Source organism: Corvus moneduloides, chromosome 4 (genome assembly GCF_009650955.1).
Source record: "Corvus moneduloides isolate bCorMon1 chromosome 4, bCorMon1.pri, whole genome shotgun sequence".
Taxonomy (NCBI): domain Eukaryota; kingdom Metazoa; phylum Chordata; class Aves; order Passeriformes; family Corvidae; genus Corvus; species Corvus moneduloides.
Genome location: NC_045479.1, coordinates 65,414,388 through 65,426,800, shown reverse-complemented (window position 1 = coordinate 65,426,800; position 12,413 = coordinate 65,414,388). Strand labels below are relative to the sequence as shown.

The 12,413-nt window shown below is 35.6% G+C and overlaps 1 protein-coding gene and 1 long non-coding RNA gene across 19 annotated transcripts in view; one reads left to right on the top strand and one right to left on the bottom strand.

The window, feature by feature from the left end:
* The window catches only part of PCLO (piccolo presynaptic cytomatrix protein), a 327,932-nt gene that overhangs the window by 269,782 nt on the left and 45,737 nt on the right, over nt 1–12,413 (top strand). The window contains 1 exon segment of the mRNA XM_032107596.1: nt 9,748–9,889. Coding sequence (XP_031963487.1) covers nt 9,748–9,889 — 142 coding nt within the window.
* LOC116443423 overlaps nt 1–12,413 on the bottom strand; it is a 43,512-nt gene that overhangs the window by 4,151 nt on the left and 26,948 nt on the right. For 15 of the 18 annotated variants that reach the window (XR_004239881.1, XR_004239889.1, XR_004239885.1 and 12 more), the window contains one exon: nt 8,512–10,970. This is a non-coding gene — a long non-coding RNA (uncharacterized LOC116443423). The remainder of the gene's footprint in view (nt 1–8,511; nt 10,971–12,413) is intronic. The other 3 variants (XR_004239891.1, XR_004239893.1, XR_004239894.1) reach the window with 3 other exon arrangements.

The window sequence follows — 12,413 nt, the reverse complement described above, 5'->3', positions numbered from 1 at the left end:
ACTTGGCTCAGCAATATGGGAGTCATCATAGAGAGTTATGGGAATAAGAGTCCACATTATAATAATGAGAATCCACACTAATATATCAAAAAGGTTAGAATTACTATGAAGAGATGTGTTAATTTTGTCCTTTTACTTCTGACAGATAAACACAATGCATGGTCACCTACACAATGTTTGCAAGTATGGTTTCAGACCTGTGAGATGTTTTGGCTTCTCCTTATTGTACCAAAGCTAGTTTGTCCAAATTTATTCATATGAGGTGGGCCAGTAGTTACCATTCTGAGGTTTATGACTCTCATGACTTTCAGCAGGAATAAAAAGCAAGATGATTTCACTTCCACAGTTCTGTGGAAGATGAAAGTAAAATGAGATGAGTCTATGACCTCTAATGGAAAAAAAAACCTAAACATACTCAAAACAGCTTTTAACTTAAGGGCTTCTTTCTGGAATGAAGAGATGATAAAGGAAGGAGACGTTTCCCCTGCATTTTAAAAATCCTAAAAATTGAGACTATTGTGAACAATGAATATTAGAGCATCATCAGTTTCCAAGTCCATTCCTAAAGAGATGATGCATGCTTGTGGTACCCACCTCCATTTCTTATTGTTACCAAGCAAAAGAACCCATCAGGAACTGGTTTTAGTAACTTGAAAAGTCATCTTGGCAAGTTAGTTTTTGTCACTAAGTCTCAAAGCCCTTTACTAAGGAAGACAATACAGATAATCCACAACATTATGTTTTTACTATGGCTATTTCTCTGTGCATTTATTAAAGAACAGCACCTTTTAGAGGAGCTGTTTGGGTTTTTTTCAGCCCAAGCACACAATGGTGATAGAAATGATTCTATGCTGTGAAGTCCTTCTGTGCCTAAGATGACCCTCAGAAAGAGTGCCCTCCTTTAATCTACTCTCTCAATAGCTTTTTTCTCTTGAATTGAATTGGCTCTTGAAAAAACAACAAACTGAACAAGACAGGAACCCTAAGTCATTCTCAGAACGTCTTAAAGAAATCCTTCTCTACTTCTGATTTCTAGGATCTTTTCTATTGGATGTATTTTGTCAGGTATTAGTTATGTGTCAGTTGAGAAGTAACAAGGAAATCATAAACAAAACCAGCACCTATAGTATAAATAGCATATTTTGTGAATGCAAAGGTCTTTCATCAGGTTTTTATTGAACTGAACTCTTTCTGTATTCCTTTCAAAGAGTAAAAAATGTATTTTAATCAATCTGCTTTAAAATTAAGGTGAAGATGCAACAAAAAAACATTGGTTTTTGTTCAGAACCTTTGTAAAATCCAACATTCAGCTACAGCAGTTAATTAAAAATAAACCCTGAAGTGTAATTTTGTCATCGCCCGTGAGAGATAAGTGTGATCTGCAGAGAAACCAATTGCATACTACACATTCCCATCACATCCCTCAGAAAGGAACAATAACATTTCAGAGCCAACTCTTTGAAGCCAGAAGTTGCGAGGGATCCAAGTCAGAGGAAGAGAGCAGTGCTTAGGCTTGAGTTAATTTGATTTAGGTTTTGTGCAATATATGAATCATTACACATTCACATAAAATTAAACACATTCCTTTCAACATAAATCTGTGTATTAGAGTTTATCCACCAGATGAGTCAGTTTTAGACACAGTGTGAATCAGTCCACCACCTTTTCAGTCAGTAATTTATCCTACAGAAGGATCTTCTCATTATATGGAATTTTGTTGGTAGGTCACTTATGTTTAAAATATAATAAATTATTTTAGAGTTTTTCAGATACTTGAAAAGTTGGAGATGTTCCAATGATTATCGCCAGTTCTCTGGATATATGAATATAAAAGAGTAGGTGTATTTGCAATATAATTTTTACTGATTTTCTACAAAAAGTCTCTTCAAACGTAGTTTATACTTTTAAAGGAACAAACAACATGCTTTAGTTTTAATACCTTCCAATAAAGTGAATAAGAAAGACAAGGAATGGAAAAAGACTTCAGCATCTGTGTTAAGCAGAAAGGTGCACCACCTCTGCCTCACTAGAATAGAAATTGTAGCTTTCAGGGAAATAAGTTCAGAGCAAAAAAATAAAAGATACTGTTCATCATGTAGTCATGGTTTATCTACATAACTGCTCATTTTTAAGTGATATAGTTTTATAGGGACCTATGCTCTCTACGTGGATGTAGCTTAATGTATAATATTTGATGGGCTTGTCCCTATTTACAGAGAAAAACATGCCAGTTTTTCCCTGAAAAGGACAATGATTGTACAATGAAAAATCAATTCCTTTACTACATTAGAATATCCAAAACAACAACATTATTTTGTGACCTAATAAGAAAAATTCTAAAAATTTATTTTGATTCTTCTTAGGATCTTTGAAGAACAGTAAATTAATATTTAAGTAATAAATAGCTCACTAAGTGAATTTAAGTCTCAACATCATTGTAGCCCTCTACATTTTTTATTCTTTCCAACAGACACACATAAAAGAGAAGCTACATGTCAATATGCTATTGCTTGTGTATCATGTTGATGGCTGCCATATGCAACTCCTCTTCTATTTGGCTCACATTAAACCAAACAAACAAACAAGCAACCTGCCAAGATAAAAACACTGCTATACTCCTGACCTGAATTAGTTAGCATAGATCATATTAAAGATCTAGAGAAATTGTCATGTGTTTCAGTTAAAGATCCAAACATACCTGTTAATTTAAGGTAATTCCAACATAATAATTCTACAGCAATTTCTGTCTATTTTTCAATAATGGATAGGTTTTTTCAAGCTCAAACCTCTAGCAATTTAAAATCACATTTCCTTAAAACCTCCTCTAACACATATACGTTGTATTATATATTTTTGTCCCTGAAAATGGCAGGGGAAGGGGGGGCAGGGGGAGGAGGAGGGGGGAAAATGCAGTACCACAGGATCTCACAGAGAACATTTCGTCTTTTATGTTACACATCTTCCATCATGACACAACAGCTTTTCTGGGATATCCTAAGATGAAACTATGTTCCAAACAGTTGTACATCAAGTGATTTAGTACTGATCAGGGGAGATCTACTCTCAGAGCTGATACTGTTATCTAGAATACCTACAATAGCAAGACTGTACATCAGCGTTTTCAGAATTGACCTCAATTAAGCCTATCAATTTAAATGTCTTAAAGAATGCCTGTTTAAATAACTTTAGTTTAAAAGGCAGCACACCTGCTTATAACTGCCTTGAACCTACAACTTTGACAAAAATTCACTTAAGAGTCAGCATAACACGTTAAAGCTACACAGAAATGTGATGTGATGCATGCCTCAAGACATTATCATCACTGTAGAACCCATGACACAGGTCTGAGCCAGCACTGTGTAATTTCTAGCCACTTAGCTGCAAGAAATTAAAATTGACATGAGTTTTCCTTATCACTAAGTTCTATTTGCTGGCTTTAGCAACAATGGAGTGAAAGGAAATTGATTCCTAGGTTTTATAAATCTTCTGAATTGGATGTGATTGTGGTTTCAAACACCTGCTTATTTGCTATCACTCTTGGTCTATATCCATTTTCACACATTTAATAGCCGATGCCATGTTTTAATTTCCTACATTATTTTAGGATATTCCCTTCACACTTAAATAATTTACAGCCCAAAGCTGCTTAATGACTCATGTCACTAGTTTCTTAATTTCCAAGTTAAATGGGCTTTCATGTTGCTACAAATAACCCATTTCCAAGGATCATTATCAAAACAAGAACAGTTCGTCCCCACTCTCTGCAGATAGCAGTAATCTGAGGCTGTCTTTTCAGCCTTGTTTCAATCTAATAGCTGGCCCATTTTGCTTTGGCTATTCTTGCTATTTACTCTTCCACCATTTTAAGCTGACATATAATTTCAGGAAATTGCTCAGATTCTTCATTTGATAACTCTTATTTCAAAAGTCTTATTTCAAAATTCTGTAGGGTAGACTAACCCTACAGAGTGCATGAAAAATTATTTCATCAGAATTGCTTTGAGGGTTAAAGAAATACTTCAGAATAGTTTAAGAAGTGTGGGTTTTTTCTGTTACTCAGATCAAACAGTAAATTTCTCTGTAAAGGGTTGTGTTGAAATTTCACAAAATATCCCTGCTCAGTGTGTGGTCAAATCTGTGTCTAATATACAGATGTGGCTGAAATGGGTGAGACCATGGCTTAAAGTCCTGTTCAGTATGAGGCAGCCATAGGAAAATAAACTATCTGAGCTGACCTGAGGTAGATGTGTTTGATCACCAGTTGTTTCTGCATCCCCATTCTGTTGCCAGTTCACAAAGGATGCAACAAGCGGTCCCAACAACAGTTTTACCCTGCAGAGCCCTACAGAGCAAGCTGGAGCAGCCCTTGCTTTTAGTGCTAGGAAACACTTCATAAAAACCAGGGAAACTGGCATTTGGGGCAGTTTGAGGTTAGAGCACTTGAAACACTAAAGAGTGTTTCAAGTGAAAGGCTACTGAGAGTGAAGGGTAGCCAAGCTTCTGCCAAAAGACACTGTGTATGAGATGCCCAGTCTGTTGGTCATCAGAAAATTACCCACAGCAGATTGGTGTTTTCACCTTCTCCCATGGGCTTGCATCTCTTTTAGAAGATTCAGCATGATGCTTTTCAGCCTTTTTTGTCACCCAGATTTTCTCAGAAGACTGACACTTCTAAAGAACAATTTTTTTCAAGTAATTAGAGGCCAATTCTGGAAACGTAATCCTGAGTCCATACTTGAAGGTGTTTTTCCCTCCTCCTGTTTAGTTCACAAACAGAACCATCATTCCCAATGTGTTTTGACAGTGTATTTCTGCTTCTAGATGGAAACTGGAAAAGGGGAACATCTACAATATATTCACCAGGAGAAAGTGCTTGTTGAGTCTGTTCTTTTCTCCATATGAACCATAGAACTGCATAGTCCACTTTTTCAAATTTATGTCTTAATAAAAAGTCCATTCACTGTAAAAGAATGGCTGGAGTGGCTGAGAATCCTGGATTGTTTCCATTTTGCTGCTGACTGATTTAGCAGTTCCTGGTTGTAGGTCTTGTGTGAATGATATATCTTCCTTATATTAGGTTTTAAAAAAGCTTCTCTGTTGTCTGTTGAAAACAGACTTTTCCAAAAGATAAAGTGAAATCATATGCCTTCCATGCTTTCCTCTCTTATTGATTTTAATCTGATATTTTCTTCATATTAAGATGTGACTTACATGTTTTCCTTGGTTCTAAAAGTTTATTTTCTAACTGGGTCCATAAGCCAAAGCATAAGAAAGAGCACATTTTTGCCATACTAACAATAGTTTTAAAAAATAGATATAAAAAGATGGCCCTAAAAAGTGGGTGCTAACCTTCATTTTCTTGAAACAACAATTTTCCAAGAAGGCATAAGGGAATACATGTTCAAACATCATCCTGTTGAATTTTTTTCTTCTTCCTGTAAACAGTACAGAGTACAAATGGCATCTATCTAACCATTATAATTTTTTCTTGGGAAACCCTGGTCCCACACCAGGTATAACATTATCATCCACTTTCTTGGAATCTGAAATAATTACTGTAAGCAGTTGAGAACTTTTCCAACCCATTTATATATTATTTACTAGAATGGTTGAACAGAAATGTTTGCTCATGCCAGAGCCTGTAAAACAGGCAGTTTAACAGAATCACTCAGAGGCAGCATTAACACCACATTTCAAACTACTAAATGTGACATATGTACCCATTAACACGCATTCCAAGTAGAGAACATTTCATCTCATCAAGGGAACTACCAGCTAAAATAGGATTAACAGATGAAAATGAAATCAAACCACAACAATAGCTTTGTGTAATAGGGAAATCTGTGCCCTATTTCAGAGAAAGCAGCTCATATTAGAATTTTAAATTTTCACTTCCTATTTCTATTCTTCATAGTTTGATGGCTGGGCAGCCCAGACATCATTGATACTGCAGTCCTTAAAAAGTGCCAAGCACCTGATAAATTGTGCAAAGAGTTTACAGAAAAAGGGCTGGAGGGGGTGAAGGGATATTTGCTTTCTCCCAGAGACAGGCCAAATGAAGGTGGGTAATGACCTTCAGCTGAGCTTTGTCTTGTCCATCTGCTGAGGCCTGAGGAGCCTTTTCTCTAAAAATGTAAGGCTTTAAGAATCATACATAATTGATAGCAAGACCTTGCCTACAAGTATTTTAAAAGTTTTCTAAGCTTTCTAGGAGTTTCTAAAAGTTGCTTAATGGGTTGGTTGGGTTCTTTTTTTTCTTTTTGGGGGGGGGTGGGGAATGGGAGGGTGGGTTGCTTAAGATCCAGGAAATAATTTAATAATTTGAGAAAACAAAGGGCAAGGAAGCAATGAAACATAGCTCTTCCATACTCTGGATACGGAAAATTACAATGATGGAAATTGCCTTCACCTGAGTTCCTATTCAGATACACATTGTAGATTTCAGTAAAGCAAGACTACACCTGTGTAATACCAGATGAGAATATCCAATCTTTGGACCCAAGTGAGTCCATACAAAACTGTTCCAATTCTACAGACCAAAGCACCTCCTGCCAGAACTTTGATGTCAAAACCTGGGGACTAAAGCATTTTCTAGCATAGGGACCTGTAAGCAGAAGCTCTGTAACTCAGAATTAACCCGCCCTAATACCATAATTAAAAGTAAAATTAAAACAAAATATAATGAAATAGTTTCTTGTCCTTATGTGAATATGAACCCAACTGACCAGGCAAGGTGGAAATTGTTCTGACACTTTCAGGACTTCACAGACCATATGTAGACTGGTAAGACTAGAGGAGCATCACAGTGAACTCTGACTTTCTTGTTAAAGTTTCTAAGACAATGTTTGCATGTATTCCAAGAAAAAGGGCAAGACTGCAAGAGACTGTGCAGACCAGTTGCTTGAACATACGAGCATGGAAAAAGTTCTATCTTTCCACATAGAGTAGAAATATAGCCACAGTTATACTAACTCTCAGGGAAAATATTGTCTGGCAGCAAACATTGCCACATCACCAGAACTTCCAAGTTTCCGACATAACCAGCAGAAACTTAGAGGTCTGGATGTATCTGTAAAAATACAGACATGTAGAAAATGTGGGTGTCTCACAAGTTATGAGATGATCTCTGTATCCAGATTCTGAATTTGTCACGAAACCAGCTGTAAATCTATTTGTGGATTTCATTTCGTGTCACAAACTGACACTGTGGTTCATTACTTTCATAGAGCAGACAGGAAAAAAAATAATAACATTAAACTTTAGAATTTTCAAAATCCAGTCGTGAATCTAAACTTGGATCCATTGTAACAATTCACCAAGTGATCTTATGGAAAAAAACATCAATATGGAAAATGATGTGAATTAGTGAAAACAGTAGAAAAACTAAAAATACAGCATACTGAATGTGTAATCAGGATACAGCTGTTTCAAAAGAAACAGCTATGGGTTGATTATAAATAGATGAATCCATTTCTAAAAGCTTAACTCAAATTTTCTGGATTGAACTAAATTCTAGGTTCTTACTGGTTTTAGAAATCCACCAGTAAAGATACAAGAAATTACTTCAGACACTATCTTTTACAGCAAAGTCAATAAAAACAAAGCCCAGATATGAAAGATCCGTTCAGGTCACATATGTTATGGTGGATATATATGCTACACTAAGCAATATCCTGCCTAAGGGAAGGACTGAAGATGTTTTTCTATGCTGGCACAATACTGTGTTGGCTTCTGTGGGTTTTGCAGATCCGTTGATCTCCCATTTGTACTCACCTGTGAGGCATTTTTCACACCATGGCAAAAAAAAGAAAAAAAAAGCCAACAAAACAACCCAACCTAAAGGAACCCTCAGAATTCCAAACAGAAAACACGGGGAGACATACAGGTCATGTAAACATGATGAGAACTGAGGCTATGAATTAGTTTGGGACAGACATGAGAGACACAATTCAGGCTGTTGAATACAGGTCAACTGGCAATAATACCCTATAATGGAGAGATAGACCTCTCATCTCTGAAATCTCACTCTTGCCCAGCGTTTCTCAGCAGCATTTTGCTGACATGTCAGCACAGGCATAGGAATTCACTCACAGTACCACCAGCTGAAAGGGATAGAACCACCACTGCACACAGACACCCCAGATGGCTGTCTCTGGAAAAACATGGGTGTCTTTCCTCCAGGTGAGATACTGAGAGTATCTGCTAATAACATTATGACTTTAAAATTTATTTACATCCAAGAAGGCAGCCTATGATTGTTGTATAAAATAATGGTATAGAGTTAAAGAATAATTTGATCTGAAAACAACGTAGACTGACAGATTACACTTCTGGCAATAGTGGAACAAAGGAGACTAACAGAGTTGTAAAGATGAAAAAATTATGTGACAGTTTGGTTTACCAGTGAAGAATCACTGTGGAGAGTAAGAGGTCTGTCTTAACTCAAAATTTGCCCGAGGACTGATGATACAAGAATTGCTTTGTTCATTGCTTCTAGTTCAAATTACTCACCTGCTTTTTCATTACGTTTGAGGAGTTACACTCAGCTTCCTGGTCCCATGTCAGGCAGCATGCAACAGTCTTCACTAAAAATATTATTCAGTTAGTCATGCAAAAAAAATATTGATTGCCACTTTAAAGTAAGACACTGTTGGGGCTCTGGCTCTTATTAAATTTCCAGTTAGATACTTGACTAATTTATTTTTTAAGGAAGAATTGCTTTTAACTGCCTACGTAGAAGTTTCACTGTTCAGCAAAATAACATAAAACCTCATTAAGTCTTCACAAAAAAATAACTTTGCAAAACAATATTTTCTAGCTTCAGTGTATACGCTCAGTAGGTTGAAGTAGATGGAACATGACAACAGCAGATGTATTCAAGGACATTTAGCAAGAAAATCCCCAAATCTGTATTAATATCTCCAGACAATTGTGTTATTCAATATGAGAATAGTTACTCTATTGTTCCTGTATTAATTGCTATGTGTAATTTCACCGTGTCCTTTTTCGTTTATATTTCTCAACTTGCTAAATGCCAAATACTGGATGATTTGTTCATGTAGTGCAGTAATGTCCAAAACACAAAATAAGGCAACCTGAAGTGAAACTAACGTATGCTCTACTAACACCAAATGGTCTTAAATTAGATTAAGGCATCTCCCATCAAAATATGCTCATTAAAATTCTATGCATGTAGTAAGAGAGATCCAGCTGGGTAGGAGCAGTTGAGAAATATAATGCATAGCTGTGTTATGTCTGAAGAGGGGTGGGGATCTATTCTCTGTGACTATAGATTGTGTGCTTACACATCTGTGCAAACTCCTCAAAATCACCAAATGCAAAGAACATTTCACAAGGAATGCGAGGAAGGCCCACTGGGGCTTTCATTTTTACAAGATTATCATATGAAATGTTTCAGATGAATAACTGGTTTTCTGTCACGTTAATCAGAAAAGCAGTGTTAATCATTCTATCCCATTTTTTTTTTTTTTTTCTTCAGGCTGTTAATTTGAACTATTAACATGACTGGGAAAACAATATGGTGGTGTACTATTTGGTTTAGAACACCTTATTCTATATGAAAAAAAAATCTCATCTGCAAAAGATGATAAAGCAGTATTTGAATGTAAAATATAAAAGTGAAAGTGTTTGCAGCATGTGATTTTGATAAATTACATTTTTTCTTAATGTCAGTGGTACAGATATGTTACAAGTGTTTTAGTAACCCACTGTTCCTGCCCTGTACAGCAAGGTCTACTAATCACCGACCTGCAGAAAGTTCTGTCTCCACTGGCTCATCAGCCAGTAGTTTTGGCAGTGGATACAGCATGGATAGCGAAGGCAGCAGCAGTGCCACAGGAGAGAATAATCTGTTTCCCATCCCGAGAATGTAAGGCTTTTCCTTTAATATACTGTATCCTCCATCCACAATTTATAGCACTTTCACTTGTCAGTCATTTTCTGTAGTGTCCTCTGCAGACTTGAGTTATGCAGTAGAAGAGCAGCTAAGTGGGGAGAATTCCCTAGAGTTCATCCTTTTATTCTGCTTTGTTGAACATTGAATTGTTAATAACCAACCAAACCTCTGTCTCAACCTCATGAATTTCTTCCTGTCACACAAGAGATGTGCTAGTCTCAGCCTTTGATGAAAGTGTGTAGAGATGGACTTGACTTATGTTTTAAAAGTACAACTATTGTAGGATTGAGAAAGTTTAGTTTAAGTTTGCAGATTTTCCTCCTTCTATGAAGAGGTGTTACCAGTGTGAGTGGAATTCATACTCTGGATGTAGCCCAACTTCTCCCAAGTTTTAGGAGTTTCAGTAGAATTTCTCAGTTCTTGTCTGGAAAAAGCTTTTTGGTACAGAGTCCCTGTAAGAATTATCCATCTACTATCAGTGTAATGATCCTTTAAAATTATTTAACTTTCAAAATCTCTTACCCAGTTAACTACTCCACAGAGAAAAGTTTTGCCAGGATTTTTTCCCCTCAACTCTGTCAGCATGCACTGTCACTTAGCAATTGCATTTATATTCCCTGATAGGAGGAAGTGACTTCTGATCAGGTTAATGATTCTGGCCAAAAAAAAAAAATTATAGATTGATTGTTCTCAAAATATTATTTGGTGGTCATTGTTCATTCATTGTCTGCAAGAGTCGTTCAATATTTTTCTCTGGAACAGAAGTTTTTTGCTTTTCCCTTGAAGTGGTGAACTATTAGTCACAAAAGATTTAATCTTACTAGAAAAACTTGAAGTAAAAATTCTCTAGAACTGTGATATTTCTGAGTATTTATCATTTTCAAAAATAAAGCCAAATGGTATCTGTCTACAGCTTGTTAGTAACTAAAGGGAAAATAGAGATAAATCTAAGACTTCAACCTCACCATCAGACTCTAAGAGGATTACGTGAGCTCAGGCTATAGGGTGCCAATTGTTTGATTTTCATTGGACTTTTCACTCATGTTTTTCTAGGCTAAAAGGGGGGAAAAAATGATGATCTTTAATAGTCTCTGACAACCTCAAAAGAAAAAGAAAAATACTGGGCTGTCATTCCTAGTGAGAAGAGTAAAGATGACTAAAATCTTTGTGCAGAGAAACACAAGATGGAGCTCTCAACAGAAATTTTCAGCTCAAATATGCCAAATTTGAGTCTAAATAACATAATTTTCTATGTATTGACTGGCACTGTGACAGTATCTACAGTTACTTGCTATTTGGCTGACAGACTCATTGGTCTCTTAAGCTTGAAATCAGCCCCACTTCCACTGAAAAGCAGGAGGAAGTATCCACAGCTTCAGATTTTCACTTATAGCAATTTGTTTTCATTAATCATATTTAATTAAATAAAATATATCCAGGTCTCTTATTTTTTTATGGCTACACTATTTTTTTTTTTATTATGGCATTTTAAAGTAAATCATTTATATGCTGATGTTAGACAGAGTCTTTAAAATTACACAGGAAATTTATACAGACAGGACCTGCTTCATTTTTCACGTTAGTCTCCAGGGTTTTACATAGTAATATAATGAAAATGAATAACAAAACAACAGTTTACAATCAGATCATTCATGGAGATGATGTTTAAAATAGATAACTGTTTCCATTTTGAATTCTGTATAAAAAGTCTTAATTATCTGAATATACGTATGATTGAAATATTACTCAAGATTTGCTTTCACACTGGCTTGATAATGACGTCAGGGACTCTGACCTTGTACTGTAATTCAGCACATCTATAAGACAACAGCTCATCACAATTTGGGTGTGAAGTATCAAGTAGGCTAAATATTTTTAGGTATCTTGGCATTTAAAAACCTTTTTGGTTATAAGCTCCCTGTTTAGACTAAGTTTCTGGTCTATGAATAGAAATTGTTGGTTATGCTGAATTTTAAACTCTTTATTTTAATCCAAGTGTTTTTAACCACAGGAAAAATTAGTCTTGAAGCAAAATAAAATAATTAAATAGTGACACCGTGGGAATTGTTTGATGAGGTAACTAATTAGAATACTTGCCAGTATTAAATAGCTATAACTATCAAGGGAAATTAATAATTATATACAGTTACACACATCTGAATATATCTCGTAAAGTCTTTCTATTCTGGATTTTTTTAAAATACTCTTATTATCCAGTTGTAATATCCCTGAAAGCTACTCATGTTCTTATCTCTGATAGAGACCAGATTCTCTATGCTTTTGTCCTGTGTAACCCTTTATAGCAGTACAATGTCTGTAAAATTAAATTTATTTTGAATGCAAAGGTGAAAAGCAATTGAACGATGTATAAGGAATACAACCCTTGGGACAAATAATTCTTGCATCATATTTGTCATGATTTATGAAGCATTACCTACAGAAGAAGAAAATAATAGCTTTCAGTTAAAACTGAATAAAAAATCACTTTAAAAACTGT